The sequence below is a fragment of the Helicoverpa zea genome, chromosome 21, assembly GCF_022581195.2.
Source record: "Helicoverpa zea isolate HzStark_Cry1AcR chromosome 21, ilHelZeax1.1, whole genome shotgun sequence".
Taxonomy (NCBI): Eukaryota; Metazoa; Arthropoda; class Insecta; order Lepidoptera; family Noctuidae; genus Helicoverpa; species Helicoverpa zea.
Genome location: NC_061472.1, coordinates 6,730,898 through 6,755,596, shown reverse-complemented (window position 1 = coordinate 6,755,596; position 24,699 = coordinate 6,730,898). Strand labels below are relative to the sequence as shown.

General features: G+C 38.7%; 2 protein-coding genes across 4 annotated transcripts in view; both read left to right on the top strand.

Moving 5' to 3' along the window:
- The window catches only part of LOC124640627 (SWI/SNF complex subunit SMARCC2), a 27,517-nt gene extending 6,170 nt beyond the window's left edge, over positions 1-21,347 (top strand). The window contains exons 3-20 of one of the 3 annotated variants that reach the window (XM_047178487.1): positions 838-942; positions 4,614-4,782; positions 5,198-5,352; positions 5,954-6,097; positions 6,466-6,593; positions 6,953-7,059; positions 7,393-7,517; positions 8,055-8,236; positions 8,732-8,873; positions 9,705-9,825; positions 10,212-10,348; positions 10,983-11,172; positions 11,553-11,707; positions 12,222-12,339; positions 12,883-13,032; positions 18,212-18,436; positions 18,843-18,945; positions 20,310-21,347. In XM_047178487.1, coding sequence (XP_047034443.1) covers positions 838-942; positions 4,614-4,782; positions 5,198-5,352; positions 5,954-6,097; positions 6,466-6,593; positions 6,953-7,059; positions 7,393-7,517; positions 8,055-8,236; positions 8,732-8,873; positions 9,705-9,825; positions 10,212-10,348; positions 10,983-11,172; positions 11,553-11,707; positions 12,222-12,339; positions 12,883-13,032; positions 18,212-18,436; positions 18,843-18,945; positions 20,310-20,409 — 2,556 coding nt within the window. In that variant the 3' untranslated portion in view covers positions 20,410-21,347. Of the gene's footprint in view, positions 1-837; positions 952-4,613; positions 4,783-5,197; positions 5,353-5,953; positions 6,098-6,465; positions 6,594-6,952; positions 7,060-7,392; positions 7,518-8,054; positions 8,237-8,731; positions 8,874-9,704; positions 9,826-10,211; positions 10,349-10,982; positions 11,173-11,552; positions 11,708-12,221; positions 12,340-12,882; positions 13,033-18,211; positions 18,437-18,842; positions 18,946-20,309 lie in introns of all 3 variants that reach the window. The other 2 variants (XM_047178486.1, XM_047178484.1) reach the window with 2 other exon arrangements.
- On the top strand, positions 21,335-24,699 carry LOC124640629 (regucalcin-like). The gene is made up of 6 exons (XM_047178489.1): positions 21,335-21,433; positions 22,080-22,239; positions 22,659-22,856; positions 23,230-23,448; positions 23,934-24,049; positions 24,419-24,699. The coding sequence occupies exons 1-6, from the start codon at positions 21,335-21,337 to the stop codon at positions 24,656-24,658; spliced, it is 1,032 nt and encodes a 343-aa protein (XP_047034445.1). The 3' UTR covers positions 24,659-24,699.

Sequence of the window (24,699 nt, the reverse complement as noted above, 5' to 3'; positions counted from 1 at the left end):
CCGACTTTACAATTGTCTTGCCCTTCTGACGCAAGTTTAGCGAGTTTCCCTTTGTCATTGCAGTTAGTGATACTTTCCAATGTTACCAAAGAGATATAGCTGTTAAATATTTCAACTATATTTCATGGGTATTTGTCGCAAATAGCCGTTCAATCAAACAGGTAGCCCTAGAACTTAACCACGCCATTCTAAAACTAGATTAATGCTTGATTGGTGTTGTCAGCTGTTTCAACCATTTGGCTGCATTGTGTGTCCATTATTGACAATAACAATATAACTAAACTAAGTAATCAATTAAATTTTAATTAACTATATATTCCAGGTTCATATAAATTTATTCAATCACGATAAGGAAAAATTAAGCTAGCCAGATGAACGGAAGTTATTAACGATACTTATCTTTATAGAGTTTTTAATGTGCTAACAATATACTATATCTCAGAGATATATGGATCTACTATATATAACTGTATTATAATTTTGCATTGCCAAATGACCCATTGTCTTAAAATTACCGCTTGTTACCAAATATGGCGTACAATACAATGAAATATTTGAAACATTTTAATTGTTCATATGGCCATGAACTTGTATAGAGTTCTATTGTTACTTTTGTAGATTAATGGTCACATTATTTGAAATAATCTTATTCTCAAATTTATTAATGATATACTATATAGCATCAGTCTGTGATTTTTTCACGAAGAAATTCCCTGAGGAGGCGGGCAAAACGGCTGGCAGAAGATGTTTAGAAAATACACATTGAGAATAATTTGAAACTACAACTAATTTAATCACATTTGTTACTGATTAAAATATGTGTTCATTTCTTTCCAGATGAAAGCATTCATGGACATGAAGCCAGGCGGTTCCCTGTGCACCGTGCTCGCCACCATGTTCCGCTTCAAGTCGGAGCAGCGGTGGCGCAAGTTCGACTTCCAGGTCGGTAAGGTATGCACTACCCGCACGCCGCCTCGCTCACCGCCGCCCCGCGCCGCCCCGCAGCCCTTGCCCCGCACCACGCGGCTGAATAACAATGCATCACTTGATCTGTGATAACATGCGTATGAACTTTACCGTAACGAGGACCGTCTATCTAGTTGGTTATGGATGCTAAGTAATTTATGTAGCTTCATTTCTTGGGCAGTAATTATAAATTCAGCAACATTACGAGGTACCCACTCCATCGTAACCATCCAAAATGGAATTATTTTTGAAAAAGCAGAGACTACCTGCAAAAATATTTGTCATGTAGACCTATTGTTGTGCTAAAAATGCAAACAATCTGGCACATGCTTAAAGCAGTGCCAGTGAAAAGAAATGAATGGAAATTCAAGGTTTTGTGTTTCTGAAAATTTTATCACGAGTCATACGCATGTTGTCGCTAGGTCAAATGCACGAAATGAAAACGAGGGTATTATATTAACAAAAGGTACATTCTAGTCCCCAGGCCGGCGAACAAATTTTTTTTTGATACATATACATTTAAGACTTTGTGAGTGCCTTCCTTACGATGAGACCGACAAACTTTTCGAATGCGCAAATTTTGGTGCCGCTGCGTTTTTTAATGCTTGACTCCTGAAATTGTCGATATGACACGTTTCATCTTTTGAGATTCGTTTAATAAAGTTAACTAGAGAATGGTGGTCAACTTGTCCGATAAAGATCGTGCTGCGTTTGGAGTGTCCACCATCCTGAAAATGTCGATATGACGTCACTATGACTCTTCGTACATACCTGTTTCATTTTTTGAGATTCGTTTAACAAAGTTAACTAGAAAATGGTGGTCAACTTGTCCGATAAAGATCGTGCTGCGTTTGGAGTGTCCACCATCCTGAAAATGTCGGTATGACGTCACTGCGACTCTTCGTACATACCTGTTTCATTTTTTGAGATTTGTTTAATAAAGTTAACTAGAAAATTGTGGTAAGCTTGTCCGACAAAGATCATGCTGCATATGGAGTGTCCACCGTCCGGAAAATATAGATATATTTTAAGATTTGGTATAAAGTACTGACAATTGGTGTGAAGTATGTTAATAGTAAATGTTGCATTCAGAACGTCGTTTCGAATAATATATGTATCATTACTACAGGAGGGATTTATTAACTTGAAAACACCTATCGATAAAATAATCTTATATAAGGTCTAGCTTCTGAAATACTAACAATTCGCCGCAGTTTTTTAAATATGAAATGTTGCATTTAAAAACGTCTTTTGAATGATGTATAACTCATTACTAGAGATGGGATTTATTTAATTGAAAACATCTATCAATAATTATAATTTTAAATAAGCTCTAGCTTCTAAACTACTAACAATTTGTCGGAAGTATGTTAACACGAAATGTTTCATTTAGAAAGGTTTTTCAAATAATATATAATTTGTTACTAAAGAAGTAATGGATTAGCTTGACAGAACCTACCGATAATATATTCTTAGAAAAGCTCTAGCTTTTAAAATACTAACAATTTGTCGGAGTTATGCTAATACAACCTTGCGCTTAAAAAGATCTTTTGATTGAAATATGGCTCATAACTTCAAGTGAGTATATTAGTAGTATGTTAAGACGGAATATAGCGCTTAAAAAGATCTTTCGATTGACATATGGTTCATACCTAGAGGTGGGACATTATTCCCTAACATAGTAAAACCTATCGATAATACGCCTTATTTGGGCTATATCTTCTAAAATACTAAGAATTGATAAGTGGTATGTTGAGACAAAATGTTGCACTTAAAAAGACCTTTTGATTGATATATAGTCCATTAATAGATGTGGGATATTATTCCTTAACATAATATAAACTATCAACAATACGTCTTAGTCAGGCTACTTTTTCTAAAATAGTAATTAAAATTGGTAAGTAGTATGCCAATTTAATATACTTAAATAATGCACGTGAATATTTAAGTCAGAAATTGACAAAAAGAATAAACTTCTTCCAATTGTAATATTTTTTTCTAATTTTCTTGTCGAACTGACTATTTGCCTCACTACATTTGTCGGACAAGTCGATATTTGCAATAAGAATAGTATTATCTATCATTGTTGTATTTGACCGACATACATGTATGGGGAGACACAGTGACGTCATATCGACATGTTTCGGATGGTGGACACTCCAAACGCAGCATGATCTTTATCGGACAAGTTGACCACAATTTTCTAGTTAACTTTATTAAACAAACCTCAAAAAATGAAACGTGTAGGTACGAAGAGTCGTAGTGACGTCATACCGACATTTTCAGGATGGTGGACACTCCAAACGCAGCACGATCTTTATCGGACAAGTTGACCACCATTCTCTAGTTAACTTTATTAAACGAATCTCAAAAGATGAAACGTGTCATATCGACAATTTCAGGAGTCAAGCATTAAAAAACGCAGCGGCACCAAAATTTGCGCATTCGAAAAGTTTGTCGGACTCATCGTAAGGAAGACACTCACAAAGTCTTAAATGTATATGTATAAAAAAAAAAACTTGTTCGCCGGCCTGGGGACTATTCGATACTATTTTCCAAAAAAACCTTATCTTTACTTTTCAATGATAGCCTTATTTTTTTTTAGTATAATTAAGAACGAATAGTTATCTCTCTAATTATTTCTGAAATGGAGTTTCTTTTAGAATTAAAGAGCAACAATTTATGTTGAAGCACAATTAATTTATATAAAATAGTTTCTTTAGTGATGTGTTGTTATTGATCACATTTTTCCTAGATCACACACACGGGATCTATAGAGTAACACGAAATCTTCTCTTGCTTGAAGGTAGCAGTTCCCAATGTTTTTCATACTCTCAACCTATAGTACTGGACATTAAAGTTATATCGAACGCAGAGTTATAAAGAGATAGAGTTATGATTATGATGTCCTGGTATAAGGAGATTAGCCAACTGCCAGGACATATTGTAATGCACAAGCATTTGCGCAGACACAGGTGCACTCAGTATTCCTTCAGTCTCATAGCCCGATAGGACGGTAATCCGACACGACCGGAGAGAGATCAGGCGAAGAGAGATAAAGGGATACTGATAGTTAGTTATACAGTAAATATAACATCGTTTCTTTCTGACGTTGGAATTTGAATTACTTTAAAGTCTAGTAACATGGCTGTACATTTCATGCAAGGGTCATTATGTTGCCAAATACTTGTCTGGGTTTATATAGATCTGTGGTCAAACTTGTGTGTAAATATGGGCACTTCCAATAACACGTTCTTTGTGTGTGTTTGTGTGATTAATAACCCTAACTCTTTTGTCATGTCACTAATACATTGTGGGTTGATTCACTTTTGTACTGTCTGTATTGCATGTGTTATTGTACTTTCATCTATCAACCTTGGGATTATTTTTATATGTAAAAATTGTTCTCATGATTTTATTTTTAAGTCCTCGAATTTGCGTTTCGAAATCTTTTTATCCAATAGTTATATTTCTGCACTTGAGTAATAGTAATAAACTGCAAACTTTGATTCAAATATTGTCTGTGTCAAATTTTATAGTTGTTAATAATTAAGTTTCTAAAATCGAATGCTTTCACGTGGACTTATAAGATCATCATCTAACACTAAACATTTTCTGGTCCCCTCCCCCCACTCCCACATTTACAGAACCCGTCCCGCAAAGACCTGAACGTGCAGATGATGATGGAGATCGAGTCCTCGCTGCTTGGAGCCGAAATCATTCGGTCACCAGCTGTCTTCATTCGTCCGGATGTCGATAAGGCGACCGCCAACAAGGTTAAGGACATCGTTGTCAATCACCAGGGAGATATTTGCGGTAATTATTGTTTGAAATTAATTTCCATATTTGTTAGATTCTGGTGCTAGAAGTAGCATGCTCCTTCAACAGAAATTTATTGAAGATATTGTTTTATCGATACGGGGTTTCACTTCACTTTGTCACAGCTTAAAACAAACAAATTGGTGGCTTTTTTTATATTTGTCTGATGCACGGGTGTATCAATCACCAGATTACAGACTCCGAGCTGCTTTGATAAAAGTTTCTAAAACCTACAAAGCTATTTCGGCTCGTCTCGGGAATCAAACCCGAACCTTGTGTACAGTAGCCGCGCAATGCGACAGCTAGCCCAACGAGGCGGTTCTTAAACTGAGTGTATTTTATATTTATTTGTAGCATCTGTAGGTAATTGTTGTCTAAAACCTGCTTATATTAGATTTCTTTCGTTAAACAGAAGACGAAGAAGACGCGACACACATCGTGTACCCCACGGTGGACCCGTTGGAGGAGGAGTACGCGCGGCCAGTGTTCCGGCGCGGCAACCACGTGCTGGTGCACTGGTACTACCTGCCCGACAGCCACGACACCTGGGCACAGGCCGACCTGCCCGTGAGTCTGAGGAATTTGAATCTGCCTAGCTTTTTCCTAACTATTTTGGGGTCGGCTTCCAGTCTGACAGGATACTGCTGAGTACTAGTATTTTAAGAAGAAAGAGATCAAAGAAAGAAAAAATATTTATTGATACAACACTACATACACATAACACATATAACACATTTACATGGAGCAACTGTCTTCTATCTAACCTCAACCCAGTCACCCGGGCAACCCGATCGATACCACTCCGTAAGGCTGGGTTTTAGATTTTCTGGTTTCTCATTACCCGTAACGACTGCCAAATATGTTCAATGTCGTTTTCCGGGACTCACCACTTTTTCGTGCCTTCTGACACACGGAAGAACTCGTTATGACAAGATGGTCTCCCATCCACGGACCGTCTGCGCCAAGCGTTGCCTTAATCTCATGATCGATTAAAACCGCGCGACTTTGACTTAGCGACGACCTCTTCTTAATAATGGGATCATTTTGCTAAATTAGGGTTGCACCTTTTAGATAAATGTGAGGGTTTTCGCATATTTATTTCTTCCAAGCTTTGTATTGTTTCAAAATAGAGAGCAATGTAACATCATCTTTTACTCCATTTCTATAGGTGGACGTCCCAGAGACGGTAAGCTGGGAGTGCAGCCGCTCGGAGCCGTGGCGCGTGTCGGCGTCCTGGGTGCTGGACCTGCCGCAGTACAACGAGTGGATGAACGAGGAGGACTATGAAGTCGACGCTAATGGCAAGAAGAAGGTAACAAACAAATATTTTTTGGAAATTTGTGTGAATTAGGTGGAAATTTGTGTCACTTTATTAGGACACGCAGAGGTGTGCCTTGGTCTATATCGGTTTACAAAAAAAAAGAAAAAAAAAATCGACATTGAAGAAAAAAAATCTTTTAAAATTTTTGAATCCACATTATATAAATAGATTCTCAGATATTGAGGCCAGTCCTAACAGTCATGATGAGAATAGAATATCTTTATTTGCTTAAGACATGGTATTTTACATAGTATAGTGTTTTTGGACGATAAAATTGACACTTAATGTGAGATCCTACATTGGTCTTTTCTCTTATGATAAAAACAATATCCAGTATGTAATGTATTTTACACTTGTAGGTGCACAAACTGCGTCTGTCAGTGGACGACCTAATCCCGGGCGGGGAGCCGTCCAGCAAGGCCAAGAAGGGCAGCAAGAGGAAGCGCTCGCCCTCGCCGCCGCCGCAGAAACATGCCAAGAGGAAGAGGTAACCATAGAGATTGCAAATAAACTAACAGTATCTTCTACATTGTTTAAGCTCAACATAATGATGTCATTAGGTATTTAGGTGTTTAGGGTTTCCTGCCACAAAAGGAAAATACGAAACCATAAGATCACTGTTGACCGACTGTCACCGCCCTTTTGAAACTTTTTTCGATAATATACCCTGTTACTAATATTTTAGTAGAATATAGCCAGCTATATTTTTCATTCTTTTTACCGTTCCATACTACTTGCAACGAAGTTATAGAATATTTATGGTCAAATAGATGAAAATGATTGCATTTGCAAAATTTCTCCGACACGGTACCTACAATAACACTATAATTACCATTGTTTCTACAGCCGTATAACGAAACGACGGGAGAATGACGTGGATGAAGAAGAGGACAATGCGTCCAGAGATAACACCGATGCCGCGCCTACACCTGAGAACGAACGCTCTGCCGATAGTGAGTATTAATTCATTATTTTGAAGAGATATTGAAAAAAAAAACAAGTAAGACATTTGAAAAAAATAATAACTGTGTCACGATTAGACGTAAATGTGTGATGCGTTGATAGATGAACAGAGTTTTTAGGGGGTTCCATAGCCCAAGTGTAAAAACTTGTTTTATAACGATGAAGGGCACACACATACATTGTCAAAGTGTGCTAAATTATTAAGTTCACCTCTTTACCGAAGCGCCAGTCTCTGGTGAGAGCTATATTCATTTATCATACAATGTTAGTGGGTAAAGTTTATGTCTTTCAACACTACATCAAAATATGTATTGTATGTACAGCGGGCGCGGCGGGCCCGGGCGGCGCGGGCGAGGCGCCGGGCGCGGGCGAGGCGCCGGCCACGCCCGCGCCGCCGCTCGACGCGCACGACGACTCGCAGGGCAAGCACTCGGACTCTAACACACAGGTACATATTGACCACTAGCTTCTGCCAGCCGTTTCACCCGCATCCCGTGGGAACCTCCGCACCTACCCGGATAAAAAGTAGCCTTCCTCAATAAATGGGCTATCTAACACTGAAAGAACTTTTCAAATTGGACCAGGAATTTTTTTAAAGAGAATTTGCAAGCAAACAAAAGTTAACTGTGCTGATTTATTTCTCCACTTATATATATTTTGGTTTATCCAAACGTTTTCTAGGCTCGGAGCTTCGCTATGTAGTAATTTTAGGTATCAATTGGCGGCTTTAGATGTGCGATTATGGCTACATGAGTGTACTTTGCTCGGAAGTTGTATCTACTCATATTATAATTATATCAGCTGAATAGTGCATTTGTTTTCGACTTATCATAACGTTGGCTGAAACAAACTGATTTTACAATAAACAAATGATTATTGATTTATATTCTTTTAGTATAAATCCGTATTATAACTGCAACATCACAACTAACAATACTTTTTCATTGCAAACAACATCTTTATATCCATATTTTATTCTCTCCAGGAAATGCTCACTAAAGAAGAGTTAGAAGACAATGTGACAGATCAGACCCACCATATTGTGGTACCATCATATTCCGCGTGGTTCGACTACAACTCCATACACACTATTGAGAAGAGAGCGCTGCCTGAATTCTTTAACGGCAAGAACAAGTCTAAGACGCCGGAGATTTATCTCGCTTACAGGTAGGATTTAGTACCATTAATTGAAAACTAGTTTTCACTGTGTCGATTATGTATTGTCCTTAAAAACACTTTTATAGTTCCCTTATATTATCTTATCTACTCTCTTTATAATCTTCCTTGTGTACTCTCAGAACATATCCCTTAATATGTTCCTGCTTCCACGTATATTTCCCTATTGCACACCCTTAGGTACTCTACTATTTGACACGTTTGGGTATTCCCCCATTGCACCCTGATCCCTTACTTAAACCCCTCCCTTCGTACTGCTTTATGTACCTACCTGAATTTATAGAATGTGATTTTTCGGATGACGTTTTTGAGAGTTGGATCCGCCACTGGTCTTTAGCATCCGCAAAACCGCGTTGACTAAGGAAGCAACACGAATTTGCGAAGCTTGACCAAATATTGTTTACTTTTCGCTTTGCATTTTTGTCGTGTTTACTCAAACATGTTCCATTTAAGAAGGTGTACTAATAATATTTGCGTGTACTACAGGAACTTCATGATCGACACGTACCGGCTGAACCCCACGGAGTACCTGACGAGCACGGCGTGTCGGCGCAACCTGGCGGGCGACGTGTGCGCCATCATGCGCGTGCACGGCTTCCTCGAGCAGTGGGGGCTCATCAACTACCAGGTACCACTATACCGAGCACCTCACGACCACAGGGTTTGAGAGAACAGTCGCAGTGCCTGACAATCAAGCCATATACATCTTGCCAAACTCAATGTTTGATTGGTCAAGTTACCAAGTGATAATGGAAGAGGGGAACAGCGTGAGCAAAATCAACATTAAAAATCGGAAGCTATTGCAATTCAATGACTCAAAACCACTTCGGAGACAGACACTTCGGACACACAATCATACCCTTGAATATTGACCTATGTATTAATTTAACGCTGTCCTTTAAGGTAAGACCGCACTAGGCGGAACTGCGCTGCAGCGGAGCGAGGCGACACTGCGCTGCAAAATATTGTTTCTAAGTAAATGTATTAGAGATACCGCACTACGCGGCAACGGAACTACGCTGCGCGACACCGCGCGCCAAAGTTGGGCAACTAAGCAAAATTGACGCGCTGTCTCTACGCGCAGTTCCGCCGACGCTAGGTGCGATATAGTAAGCAGCGCGATCGCGACTCACGAGGCATCACAAATCTATTTCATACAAGTCGAAACGTGCCGGACATGCAATTTGTGTTGTAAAATGGATGAAGAAAAGTTAATTTTATTAGTTAGTAACTATACAGAGCTATATGATTTACAAAATGAAAACAAAATCATCTATCGCGGTAAGTGGCTGACAACCGACTAGGGTAGAATATTGTCGCGCCGCTGCAGTTCTAGTGCGATATATCGAACTTAATTTAAAAATATCGCGTCGCTCCGCTGCAGCGCAGTTCCGCCTAGTGCGGTCTTACCTTTACACAATAAAGTTCTATGTAACAATAAAACCGTTTTCCTTCTTAGCTGGAAGCGGAGTCCCGTCCGACGGCGATGGGTCCGCCGCCCACGTCGCACTTCCACGTGCTGTCCGACACGCCGTCTGGCCTGCAACCGCTCGTCACCCGGCCCACGCAACCCAGACCAGGTCTGTATTAACATTTTATTGTCTATCTAGCTATTGTGATGATACAATAGTAAAGAGAAAAAGTAAAAATTATTTATTCAAACTTCTCTGGAAAACAAATATTTTTAAACGTCTAAAATTTGCAGACAGTTTGCAAAACGTCCGCCCTTCATCATTTCCTACGAGTTTTTGCTGGAAAGAAGTGGCGCAACAAACTCCCCAGATATGCAGACTTTTGCTAAAAGACTTATCTACCTATCTATCTTGGGCTATTTTGCTTCATCCTCACATCTACAAAAAAATACTTGAAAAATATCAATAGTAATCTTTAAAATATAGAGTAATAAACACTAATAATAAATATTCAAACTAAACTATTTTTTTCCCAAATTTGTCTTCGTGTAAAGCGGAGAATGTGCCAAAAGTGGAGCCAGGTTTACCCAACGGCGCCGAAGCGGGTGCGGGTGCCACACCACCTGTCCCACCAATCAAGCCGGAGCCTTCTCTAGATCTCGGGTCGGCGCCTGGATTGAAACTTGATCAGGTACATATATTACATACTAAAAAACAGTACATTTATTTAAGAATATGAACACTATATTTACAAACTTAAACTAATTTACTAAAAATAAAATACTTATATTACTTATTTATTGACCAATTTGTAACTGCTTTTTAGCTTTTAGCTAGTGCAAAATTTTAATAACATAGGACCCACAATTTTGCATGTTCTTTAAGGCCTTAAGGCCCAAGTGTGAGGAATGTGGAGTGATTGAGGACTTATTCCACTTATTGATGGACTGTGTGCGGTATGAGTCTAAGAGAAATGCTTTGTTTAAGGTCTTGGAAGTGAACAGACTTGAAGTAGGTGCATTAAATAAAATTTTGTCACAACCAAATAGTGATGATGCGAAGAATCTGTTTATGTTCATGGCCCAGATATGATTGATTGTATTTAGGTTACCATGGGACTGACATACGCAATGCGATTATAAATGTCCCTTAAAAAAATAAAGAATGAAAAAAAAAAAAGGATCCTTGGTGGCATCTATCCAGGGATCTATAGCAGTCTAATGTCAAAGCGAATTGTGTTGTATATCTTAATATCTTCCACAAAATATGTCTTATATTTATCTCGCACGAACGTGACCAAAATGATAATAATTAACTGTCTGCAGTACCGCGGCGGCGCCCGAGGCCGAGCATGGACGGAACAAGAGACCCTCCTACTCTTGGAGGCTTTAGAGCTGCACCGCGACGACTGGAACCGCGTGGCGGCACACGTGGGCACGCGGACACAGGACGAGTGCATCCTGCACTTCCTGCGACTGCCCATCGAGGAGCCTTATCTACATGATCCGCAAGCTGGTATACATACATCTATCTACCTTCTAAAGACCCTCTATTTCGATTTTTTTTTATGCCTGAATACTAGGGGATTGTCTTACGACGACACGAGCTTCCAAGAAGGTATTGATATTGATACTGTTTAACAAACAAGGAGTATCAGTGTACAAGAGACTTGTTAATTCTTATTTCAAATCTACATTTTTGGTAAACAGTTTTGTGGATGACGGAACCTGCATTCATTTCAAATATTCTAAACTTGATGGCTCATTTTAACACCAAACCTTTTAATCAATTATCTTGCAAAACACTTTTAATAGCCTAGTTTTTGCTAAACTATTTGATACCTCCATATTACCTCTTCTTATGTACCTACTTTAACCACATTTTATCCCACATAGGAGGCGTTCTCGGCCCACTAGCATATCAGCCGATACCGTTTAGCAAGACCGGCAACCCCGTCATGAGTACGGTCGCCTTCCTCGCGTCAGTGGTGGACCCGCGCATCGCTTCCAAAGCTACCAGAGCCGCTATGGAAGAATTCGCTGCTATTAAGGTAAGGGATAGGAATATGGATCTTATTGATGGTGACATCTGGGTGGATCTAATAAAAAAAAGGTTGGTCACATCCATCCGATATGGCTGAAAATTCACGTAAATACATTGGAGGAGTTCAGTAGGAGTATAAAAGTAGGGTATATAAGAAAGTACATAGGGGAGTATAGTGATTGATTAGGTAGATAAGGAAGTACATAATCTAGTAGATGCAGGAGTACCTAAGAGAATAGATAGGGAAATATAAATGAGGAGTATACAGGGAGACTAGATAAGGGAGTCTATGTACTTCCTCATGTAAGTAAATGAGTGCGATTTAGCGAACACAAAATCTCATGTGCGAGGCTTCAAATGGGCTAATTCGGAAAAGCGAAGTTGTTTTACGGGAACTTTATTCTTACAATAGCGTGTTCTTGATAATCAAACAGTTAAATGTCCCAGACAATTTCGTACATTTTTAAGATTACCTATACCGATGTTTTTTGTTATTTGCAATCAACTTTCTTCCCCCCCAGGACGAAGTACCAGCAGCAATGATGGAGGCTCATGTAAAAGCGGCCGGTGCCCACGGTCCGGCCGCGGCGCTGGCCGCCACCGGCATCGCCGGCACCGCGCCAGAGCTCTCGCCTACACGTAACTATATCTTTTTTTTAATCTTTTATTTATCTTGCATTTCATGTAGATATGTAAATTAGGTTTAAAGAACTTTATTTCTCATAATAACATGGTTCACTTAAAATGAGATTAACAACATTAACTTATAACTAAATATATAGTGCTTAGCTTAACTATAAATAATCAGCGGGTACAACAGCAGTGAGGCAGACAGATGTTCACAGTAAATATTAACTACGCAAAATTCTTTCATTTTCCAAATCTTCACTCACCTTAAAAAGTGCTCGTTTTGCAAGGTGTGTCATAAGACACCAGTTGCTAAGTTCACCATTTGAACACGGTGTACAAGTTGAGAAGTGCACCAAAAGAGTCAAACCCATGAAATCTTGTAACTCGATTTGAAGTTGAGCTGAAATTTTGTATACACATTATTTTCTTAAAACTATTATTAAAATTTTAATCATCACCTTTTGATACTCTTTTGATGATCTTAACAGTTGCTTAATAGCATCCAGCAGCAGTGCTAAACATATTTCCAAAACTATTAAACTTTTATTACAGCTGAACCCAAGAAAGAGGGTTCATCAGACATCAAGGCTGAGCCCATGGAGGTGGAGGAAGGAGAGGCCAAGGTGAAAGACGAGCCGGCTGAGACGCCCGCAGCGCCTGAAGCTGAGAAGGAGCCGAAAGAGGAACCGGCTGCGACGCCAGGTAATCATAAATATGTCGTGATATAAAATTATAAATAAACATACATACATACACATAGCAGTATACCCCTTCTTTGGTAAGTCGGTTAAAAAAGGACGATAGTCTTTGGACTTATGAAGAGAAGTCACGTTTAAAATCGTCTAATCTTTGAGACCGTTTTATAATTAAAATATCAGTAATATTTTGCTAATAATGTTTCGTAAAGTTATGATCTAATATATATCAGTGTGTTGTGTATATCTGCATAAATTGAAAGCAGTGAAAAGTGCGTTAAACGATCATTTTGTGATACAAAACTGTTGACATTTTAAAAGCTCAATTGATCGACTGTGGGTGCATGACAAACAATATTTCGCGTAATACACGCCATTTGCGCGGTTCCGTGCAGCGCATAAGTGCTATAGCGGCGTGCGTCCGAGCATCGTGACGCATAACCACACCACTTCACGCTACTATAGAGTAAACAACGCAGACGGCGTCGGCGCATTGTACGTATTGTGCCTAAGTTTTATTTTCTCTGCGAGTGCAACCAATATACTGAAGAAGAATGGCTTCTGTGATTCTTGAATGGGGATGTTGTACCAATGAAGGGATTGATGAAAATGAACAATTCATAAACTGTATTATGTGTAATAAATCGTACCACTTTCTTTGCCTCACACTCCCAGAAATTCCCAGCGATTCAGAGATTTTTTCTCAGTGGAAATGCCCCGACTGTATGAACAAAATAAAATGTCGGAGTGCAAAAAAATGTGACTCCACCCCTATAAGGAATGTCACCACTGCCAGAGGCAATAAAAGGATAGCCTTAAACTCCCCCCCGAAATCAAATCCTGTTACCGCAGAGGAAGTTCGTTCTATTGTACAGGAGGTTATACAGGTCCAATACGCCACAATGCTTCAACAAATGAACACTATTATAGTAAACACCATTAACACGGAGTTAGCGCCAGTAAGAAAGGATATCCAGGAGTTGCAAGCCTCGTTAACTTTTCACACCGAGGAATTCGATAAACTTCAGTCTAAATACAAGGAAATCAGTAACGAAACGAAAGGCCTAAAGAATGAGAATGAACACCTGAAAAACACAGTCTCAGATTTAAATACCAGAATCAATTATCTTGAACAAAATGCTCGGTCAAACAACCTGGAGCTTCAATGCCTCCCAGAAAATAGGAATGAGAATCTTATTACTATTATCAAACAATTAGGCTCAGTGGTTGGTTATGAGGTCAAAGATTGTGACGTATTACACTCTACTCGCATAGCAAAAATAAGCACCAACAACTCCCGCCCCAGGTCCATAGTCGTACAGCTTGCTACCCCTAGGAAACGTGATGAGCTTCTCGCTGCTGTTATTACCTACAACCGGAAAAACGCAGAAAACAAACTTAATACAGCTGATTTTGGACTTGCGTGTACCAAAAGTCCGGTATATGTCGTCGAGCACCTGTCACTAGCTAATAAGGCTCTTCACGCTGCTGCCCGGCTTAGGGCGAAAGAGAAGGGCTATAAATATGTATGGGTAAGGAATGGCAAAATTTTTATCAAAAAAAGTGATGACTCTGACCACATCCTTATCAAGAGCAGGGAAACTCTCAATAAGATAATTTAGATAATATTATGTATCCTTATTCTACATTATGCATGTACTTTTATTGTTATAATCAAAATTCAACAGTTTACTTATATACTATCAAAATGCAGGTGGCTTAAAAACTAAAACCCTATCTTTTTATCGTAACATTTGTTGTAATAATTATGATGTTGTAATAATAAGTGAAACTTGGTTAAATGACTCAGTATTGAGCAGTGAATTGTTTGACAGTCGTTATGTTGTTTACCGGAGAGATAGAAAATCATCTGGCTCTTGTAAGGAGGAGGGTGGTGGGGTGTTGATTGCAATAAAAAGTTGCTTTAAATCTAAATGCGTCAGAGCTTGGGAAAGTAGTTGTGAGGATCTGTGGGTGATTTTGGATGTTCCCGGATTACATTGTAAATCTCAAATAACATTTTGTGCAGTTTACTTGCCACCGCCCTTGACAATACGCTCTTTAGATCTTTTTATCGATAGCTGTAACTCTGCGATAGAGCAGATGGCAGACTCGGAACTCTGTATTGTAGGCGATTTTAACTTATGGGAAATCGACTGGGAGAAAATTACGAACCAAAATGATGTCTCTGGGTTAAGCAGTAAAATACAGCTAATGCTAAATTTCTTACACATCAACAGCCTAAATCAGTTAAACTCTATTAAAAATTATATGGGCCGAACACTTGACCTGTTCCTTTCAACCATATCTTTGTGCAATGTTACAGAATGTTTCACTCCCATTAGTAATATTCATAAGCCACACCCTCCGTTAGATATCACAGTACCACTAAAAACAGATGCTAGACTTCCATATAACACAATTAATATTCGACCAAATTTCTTCAAGGCAGATTACGAATCATTACGCAATTACTTGGCGGAACTCGATTGGATTGCACTATTCGGAGTCTGCAGCGATGTCAATGAAATGCTCGAGGTGTTCTATCATCACATCAACATTGCTATTGAAAAATTTGTTCCACATAAAAAACCGAAGAACAACAAATTTCCTCCGTGGTTCAATCAGAAATTAATTAGATTATTGAATGCAAAACATAGGCTTAGGAAGCGTTATAAAAAATATAATAATCCGATGGATGGTGTAGAATTGAAATACATAGGCAAAAGTTGTGATAGATTATCAACAGCTTGCTACAATTTATATACCGAACGTCTTGAAAGTGAGCTTAGGAGAGATCCAAAGCTTTTTTGGTCCTATGTTAAGGCTAGACGAGGTGGGTCAAGCGCATACCCTAAAGAAATGACAAACGGTTCAATAAATTCATCTGATGTAAGCCAAATATGTGAGATGTTCGCAGAACACTTTTCATCTGTATACAGCACCAGTGATGATGAGCTTTCTGATACCGAGTACATGTCCGAAAATTTACGTGTCCTGGACCAGAACAGTTTGTGCCTCAGCTGTCCTCTTATAGAACAGAGATGTGTGCAAAAGAAACTTAAACATATAAATACCAGAAAGGGTGCAGGCCCTGATGGAGTGCATCCAGTATTTATAGCTAATTGTTTTTCCGAGCTGGCTCAACCTCTGACGCTGATTTACAATAAATCCCTTAAAACAGGTGTATTTCCTCTAAAATGGAAAATGGCTAAAGTTGTACCAGTTTATAAATCAGATGATAGTACAGCTATTAGTAACTACAGGCCTATATCGATACTGTCAGCTTTTGCTAAGATATTTGAAGCGCTTCTCAGTCCGTATTTCCAGAAGCATTTACGATTGTATTTATGTGACAACCAACATGGATTTGTTTCGCGCCGATCCACAAATACCAATTTAGTTCCGTTCACCGAACTACTAATTCATGCCATTGATCGGGGACATCAAGCTGACGTGATCTACACCGACTTTTCCAAGGCATTCGACAAAGTATCGCATAAAGTTCTTATAAATAAATTACGAGCTTATGGCATATCAGGATCCTTGCTTGGTTGGATATCATCTTATCTGATGTTCAGAGTTTTTTCTGTTGTAGTTAATGGGTATCAGTCAAGCTTGCAAACAGTTTCTTCCGGTGTTCCCCAAGGTTCACTTCTAGGCCCCATCTTATTCAACTTTTTCATTAATGATATTCCAGAATGTTTCAAGTTTTCTGAAGTTTTTATGTATGCTGACGATCTCAAGTTTGTGAAAATAGTTGAATCAGATCGGGATGCCAGGAATCTACAAAGTGACCTTAATAGATTAATTTTGTGGTGTAAAAGCAACGGAATGTTGCTTAATCCTAAAAAATGCTACTACGTAAAATTTACGAGAAAAACGCAAGCCCTAAGCCATGCCTATTGCATAGATTCACATAAAATATCTGAAGTGCAAAATGTTAAAGATCTCGGGGTTATTTTCGATAAAAAAATGACATTCGTACCACACTTGGATAACGTAATTAAAAGATCATCCAAAATGCTCGGGTTTATGCTTAGAAATAGTAAAGGTTTTCGTGACAATCGCACTAAAATTCTATTATACAATAGTCTGGTACGTAGTATCATAGAATACTGTAGCGTAGTTTGGCGTCCCCATTATGCAAACCAAGCTCTGCGTCTCGAACGATGTCAAAAACGATTTGTCTGGCACTTAGCATTCCTAAATGGTATTGCTAAAAAAATACGCTCTTACAAATGCCGCTTAGAGCGTTTTAAAATGAATACTTTGGAGCATCGCACAAGGATCAATGAGGCAATGTTTGCATCTAAGATCCTCCAACACCAAATTGATTGTCCAAGGTTACTGTCTTTGATTAGATTCAATGTCCCATCTAGGATCCCTCGCAAACCAATCACACCGCTCTGCCCACCTCTAAGAAAGACAGTTCTAGGTGCTAATTCTCCATGCGCGAGACTGTCTAGGATTGTGAACAGTCTCAGTGACAGGATTGATTTTCACTTTGAATCCAAGCTTATGAAAAAACGTATTTTAAGTAATATTGTAAGTATTATTTAGTTAGTTTTTTAGTTATTTGTACTTCAGCTTTATTTGTAAGTCATTTCATTTCATTTTTCTTTTCTTGTAAAGTTTATTTAGTTTTAAGTCTCTATTTATATTAGTTTAGTTTTAAGATTCTCTTTTGTTCTTTTTTGTATGCGGTGTTTACCTTTAAGTAATGTTTGCATTGTACCTTATAGATTAATTACTGATATTACATGCTTCGATGTACAACATTGTTGGTAGACCTAATATATAAATAAATAAAAAATAAATAAAAAAAAAGAATTGTGAAAAAAATGCAGAATGGAGAATCTCTATTGTATTTTCGGAAATTGACTAAAATTATAGTGTAAATGGTATTTAATTTAAATAAACATGACTGAAACTCAGCTGTGTTTTAAGAGTAATATTCTACAATGTCTTCAAATTGAATCTTGCCAGACAAAAAATTGGCGTAAAGTTTTCTGTCGTCTAAAAAAATCGAACGACGAATCCGCTAGTGTGAAAATTCGGATCGATCTCGTCAATTTTGCAAAATTCGACAAGCCATGTCAACTTGATTTTTGTTTCAATTTGCATCGTAACCTAGACTATAATCAACCAAAAACCTAATAATTCATCTTTTGTTTTATCTTCAGCAGCAGAAAAACCCGAAGGCCCAGCCACCGTAGACGCGAAGCTCCAATCGGCTGCGGCCGCCGCCCTCGCTGCCGCCGCCGTCAAGGCGAAGCACCTCGCCGGCGTCGAGGAACGCAAGATCAAGTCACTCGTAGCTTTACTCGTGGAGACACAGATGAAGAAACTCGAGATCAAGCTCAGGCACTTCGAGGAGTTGGAAGCTACTATGGAGAGGGAACGAGAAGGTAGGCACAGGGCTGCAGTGTCAAAGGATTAAGCATTAATTCACTTTAGGCTGTTACACACATGGTTGCCGCTGGGTATATGCCAAGCAAGGCATTGAAAGAATAAAATTTATGACGATGAGCAAAAATACGGCCTCAGCTAATGCAGCACTGTGTAGCAGCCATTACAATCCATTGCTTCTTGCTGTAAATTGTGGAAATCAGTCATTTACCTAACGTTAATCACTTACACATGGAAAGTAGATATTTATGAATTGCAGTGCTTATTTCTGAAGCCTTAAGAATGAGTACTAAAATTCGCTCAGTAGATGAGACAGTATTTTAATGTTTTTTTGTACATCTGATTATGTGTTAAAATTAGTTTTACTTCAACAATTTTTCGATAATATATTTTCGTTTGTCCCAGGACTGGAATACCAGCGGCAGCAGCTGATTCAGGAGCGACAACAGTTCCATCTCGAGCAGCTCAAGGCAGCAGAGTTCCGCGCCAGGCATCAGGCACATCAAAGGTACGAATGACTTAAATTATTACCCTCCTGTTAATAAACAAGTTAAAGTGACACAAAGAATAAGAAAAGAATAATCATACATTTTCATGGGCTTTAATTTAGATTAACTTTACTCCGTTGCTTTATTAATAAGGAGGTTAAAACTGCGGTTATAAGATTGTTATAAAGATTTACTGGGCTTGCTTACAATGTAACTCAAAGAAAAACAAAGGTTTGATCGATATTTCGCATGTTTCATACCTACCATTTAGATAGCACAATAAAAATGTGACCTTTTCCGAATTTTCGTTTCGTCGAGTAGACAAAGTTGGAAAGACTTGAACCAAAATGTTTGGTTCCATTTGGAATTAATCTTCTTCTTCTGCCTGGCCTTTATCCCATTTACTTGGGGTCAGCCCTTCTGGTCAATCTTCGCCAGGACGGTCTGTCCTGGGTCGTCTGGGATGATAATTGTGTCTTCTTCAGATCCTTTTCAATAACGGACATCCATGTAAGGCGGGGTCTACCGCGTCTTCTGGGCTGGGTACCAATATCGAGCACTTTCCTCGACATGTGGTCCGATGGTCGCCTCATGACATGACCGTACCATCTTAAGCGGCTCTCCATGATCTTTTCCGGTATAGGCGTTACTTTAAAACTGCCCCGAATATGGATGTTTTGGACATGGTCCTGCATCGTTACCCCACCAGCCCATCTTAGCATTTTCATTTCTGCGACATGTAGTGTTTGCTCCTGCTGCTTTTTCAGTGGCCAGCATTTGGCACCATATGTCATGGATGGACGAACTGCTGCTTTGTAGACTCTGCCTTGCCTTTCCATTTGGAATTAATATTTATCCAAAAATGAGTCACAGGAGAACAAAGCTACATAGGCCTGACCTTGCATTGCAATAACGAGGGCAATACAACCTATTGTGTTCACCAATTTAGGTCGCACTATTTACTAATAAACGCCTTTATACAAAGCCCTACAAGTAAGCAGATAACAAGAGTGGCATATAAAGTACAAAATTCTTCAAATTTTAATTCGGTAGTTCCTAGTCGAAAAAAGTTTTCAATTAATGTTTTTATATCTTTTTAGGGGTTAGATACGTCTTTTCCTTTCCTTCCTTTCGCTACATACAAAACACTCGTACTTGAAGCTAGGTCACAGTGAACAAAATGCGGGTGTTCAGGGGACGAGGAATGTTACGGCTACCTCATACGCCTTCTTTTCAATCCGCCCATTTTTTTAGTAACAAAGCAACATTTTTCAAAACACTGGTAGTCAGCATCCGGTTAAACTGGAAGTCGACCCCAACATAGTTGTGATAAGGCTAGGCAGATGATGATAATGTAATTTATGTAATGTTTAATCATGTGCAGGTTACAAGCGGAGAGTGGTCCCGCGGCAGTGGCGGCAGCCGCCGGCGCCGCCGCGCCGCCCGACGCCGCGCCCGAGCCCGCGCCGCCCGCACACGCATAAACACATACACACGCACCCCATACGATATAACACATAAGCTATATTTAAGATTAGACTTTACTATCGAATTATGAAGTAGGGATGCTGACAAAAATGTATTGGTCTGTTAAAAAATATTGGACACGTATTTTTTTTATAAAATAAATCATCGTAATGAAAGGAATTTATTAACAGTGTGTTGCACCATTTATCTTGGTGAGTTGAACTATCTTCAGTTGTCAAATTTCCGCTTAAACTAGCTTTTGCTCGCCCGCGTAGTGTGTTGATAAAAAGTAGCCTATGTGTTAATCTAGACTCTCATCAACATACCAAATTTCAACCAAATCTGTCCAGCCATTTTTGCGTGAAAGAATAGTAATCATACATCCATACATTCTCACAAACTTTCACATTCATAATATTAGTAGGATTATTAGTATATTAGTAGGGTAGTAGGATGGTGCAACTCACCCTTAAATATAATACATTAACATTCAAGAGCTTAGCGCGTTATTCAGATCATGGGAGTTTAGAAAAAAAATCATGTCTAATATTTTTTGCTAATATAAAAGACGGACTAATAAACTGGTTCTTGTTAACATCCCTTTTATGTTTGTGATCTGTGCGAACTAAGTGTGAAAGTGTATATCAATAAGTATTCTCAAATTATTTGTAAGCGTACATTACGACTTTATCAAATAAAAGCTGTCGACGGCAGCGGTATTGTTTCAGTCTGCGCTGTCATTTTGTCCCGCGTTATCGACTTCTAACTGTTTACGTTCACTTTTATTTGTCAAAGAAGCATTTTATCGTTTTATTGCGTTTGACATGTTTTGGAAACATTTGATTCACAGTTGTACAGAAAACAATCTCAGGTGCGGTACTGCACGGAGTACCGTTAGTAAATTTATTTTAATTTAAATAAGTATTAAGATTAAAATAAATAATGTTTTTAATAATATCAATGGTTTCTATGTTGTATTATTCTATCGTCGCCGATAACCAAGAGACGCAGGAATCGCAACATTATTATAGAATTTCTATGGTAAGTCATTGACAGACATTCCTCACACTATATTCTGTAAATTATTCTTCACAAAATATGAATACCCGGAAGTTATAGTTAGTATTAAAAATTAGTACATACCTAACTATTCCTCCAGAGCTCCTGTTGCTAACTCATCTGAACTTCTTTTTGTTTTGAAGATCCTTCACGGGTCAGTCGTTACGTTATACTGTAATAAATTAAAATTACTGAATTTATAATATTGTATTTATTGTGCCCGTTAATTATTATTACTGTTAAACACTGGATGAATTCTAAAAATAATGCCATATTAGCTACATTAATTACAACTTCAGTAAATTGGGGAGGATAGCCTAAAACTGTCAACTGGATCTGAGGTAACGGATGTGAGCTATGAACCCTACTTCGTACTCTAAACCGAGGGCGGAAGCTGGCTATAATTATCGGCAAGGATATTGAGCCCTGACCTTCACCTGCGCAGAAGTGATTTATTGGTTTATTGCCTTAAGTGTACAGTGCGCAAAGCGATCCCCACTCTTCCGCCGAGAGCTCATTATCCGTACCGATAACTTTACTAATAAATTCATGTCGTACATACATACAAGTGAAACCTTTAACTACTAACTAATAATGAGAACAAACCACTATTCCGAACAACTCCTAGGTATCGTCTCATGAAAACCCCGGCAGCCCCGCGTTATTCATACACGGCGAGAGTCCCGTGTGGGATCCGGAACTACAGAGCTTGTACTTCGTCGACGTGCGTGAGAACAACGTGCATCGGCTAGACTACGTGTCCGGGAAGATTTATACTAAGCATATAAGTAAGTACATAATAAGTATACAAGTTTTCTCAGCGAAAAAGTAATTTTTTGCAGTGAATGAAGACAGCGTCAAAAATTCTGGAAGGTTAGAATATGTTCAAATAAGTTGTCAACTATGAAATAAGGCAGAATTCACTTTTTGGACTCGAACAAGAAATCATTTTCTATAAAAGCACCATCAAAAAGACCTGAATTCTTCTGGAAATGATCATCTCGAAGGTCTACCATGGACATACCTATGCAGTTTCCACAAAAGTATTTTGACGTACCTACAAAAATTTATACTATCCAAAAACGCTAAGTACTGGAAGGTTCACAATTGGCCCCAAACGGGCTCGGTTTCTTGGGCACCAATTTAACGCACTACATCAGCTCACAGAATATAAATCAAACTTCTACATTTATATTATAATCTTAAGGTTACGGAGAAGTGAACGTGGTATCCCTAGTGACTGGGTCCCACCGGCTGCTAGTCGCCGTGCGTTCCTCCCTATACCTGATGGACTGGGCCATCGCTGGAGACGCGGCGTTGAGACTGCTCACTACTATGGACATAGGACTGCCTGATAACGTCATCAATGAGGGGAAGCCCGATGCTGAAGGGAGATTTTGGGCAGGTATGAATACTTACGTTTTTATTCCTTTGATTTTTTTTGGATTTATCAGATAGATTGTCGGATTTATCGTTGCGAATGGGAATTTTTTGTCAAGTTTATTTGTCCACAAAATAACATTCTATTGGAATAAGGGCAAAACGATAAGCAGGCTTTTTTTAACCTCGCGTATTCTTTGTTGTATTTCTTCACTAGTAATCACTAGTCTTCCCACTGGTATCAGGAAGAATGTTCATGATAGATCTTGCACAGTTGTCAATTATCGGAAAATTTTGCACTCTATGCTTAAAATACATATTCAAATACTGAGTACCTAATTGTATGTAGGTAGGCATATTGTCTCTACATACTAACTACAAAATACAACTCTCAATAGGAACGAAAGGCCCCCAAACTGGCGACGACGTGATCCCCGACAAGGCGACATTCTACAGCTTAGAACAAGAGAGTTTCACCCGGCCGCGCATACAGCTGCGCCCCGTGTCCATCTCCAACGGCATCGTGTGGTCGCTCAACAATACCGTGCTGTATTACATCGACTCGCCCACGCAGAAGATTGAGGCCTTCGACTTTGATTTGCAGAGAGGAGACTTGTGTATGTATTTTTTGGTTTGTAAGAAATTTAAATTTATATAGAAATATATTGCAATGAGATCTGAACCAAAACATGAAAGCTCTTAGAAAATCGTTTTACTGATAATTTTTTTCACGTTTCGATGTGACTCTACACCCATATTTTAGTCGAGCGGAAAATTTAATCGAATGTTTTTTTATCTTTTATTTTTCCGATTTGCTTCCAACTGTGTTATGTATCTTTTTAGATAAAATAGACATGTTATATAGTAAGATTATCAGATATTTTTTTGTAAAAACTTGTAAATAACTTTGCTCATCTGATGATGATAAATAGGCACTAATAATAATAAATCATTTATTCAGAAAACCAAAATGTTACCTATATGTAGGCACGTACTTTTAATACCAATAAATACCGTGTCCCTAGAAATAACAATTCCTATTCTATCTACTTATGTATGAGTGCCTGGAATTTTGACTAAAATATTACCTTCCCATTATCAGCTGGTCGCAGGACGGTGATAGACATATCAGCACACGGCTACGAGGACGCCATACCTGACGGCATGACGATAGACAGCCATGGAAACCTGTGGATCGCGCTCATGTTCGGAGGCACTGTGAGTATTTTATACCTGCGGCATTATAAATTACGAAATTTTGAGACATTTTAAAAAGAAGAATCCAAGGAATATATAAGAGAAATATAATTGCCATACATTAAAATTCTCATAGTGATTGCATGAAATCTTTTTCGTTCGTAGTATTTTGTCACACTGTGTTTCCAAGCAGTGACGATATTAAAATTAAACGACCATTAAAATGGGGTTGACGTAAATTACAGCAACCAAAAGAAAAATAAATAAGTCATTTTTAAACAATAAAAATGGATGTTCTTGTTTTAATGATGGCTGTACATTGGTTTTCAGTTATTTTTATTTAAATAACGGATTCAGAGTTATTTACATGCTTGTATTTTATATCCACAGGTATTACACGTAGACCCAGACACGAGACAAATAGTGTTCGGCTACAAACTTCCAGTGTCCCGAGTGACCTCTCTCTGCTGGGGAGGGCCCAACCTAGACGAACTCTTTGTAACGACGGCCAGAGACAATGTAGACGCCGTGCACGAGCCGCTGGGAGGCGCCATCTTTACGATACGCGGGACCGGCAGCCGCGGCGTCGAACCTCACATGTTTAGATTCGATAACGCTGATTTTTATTGATCAAATTGTATTTAAGATTAAATTAAATTTATATAAAGTAA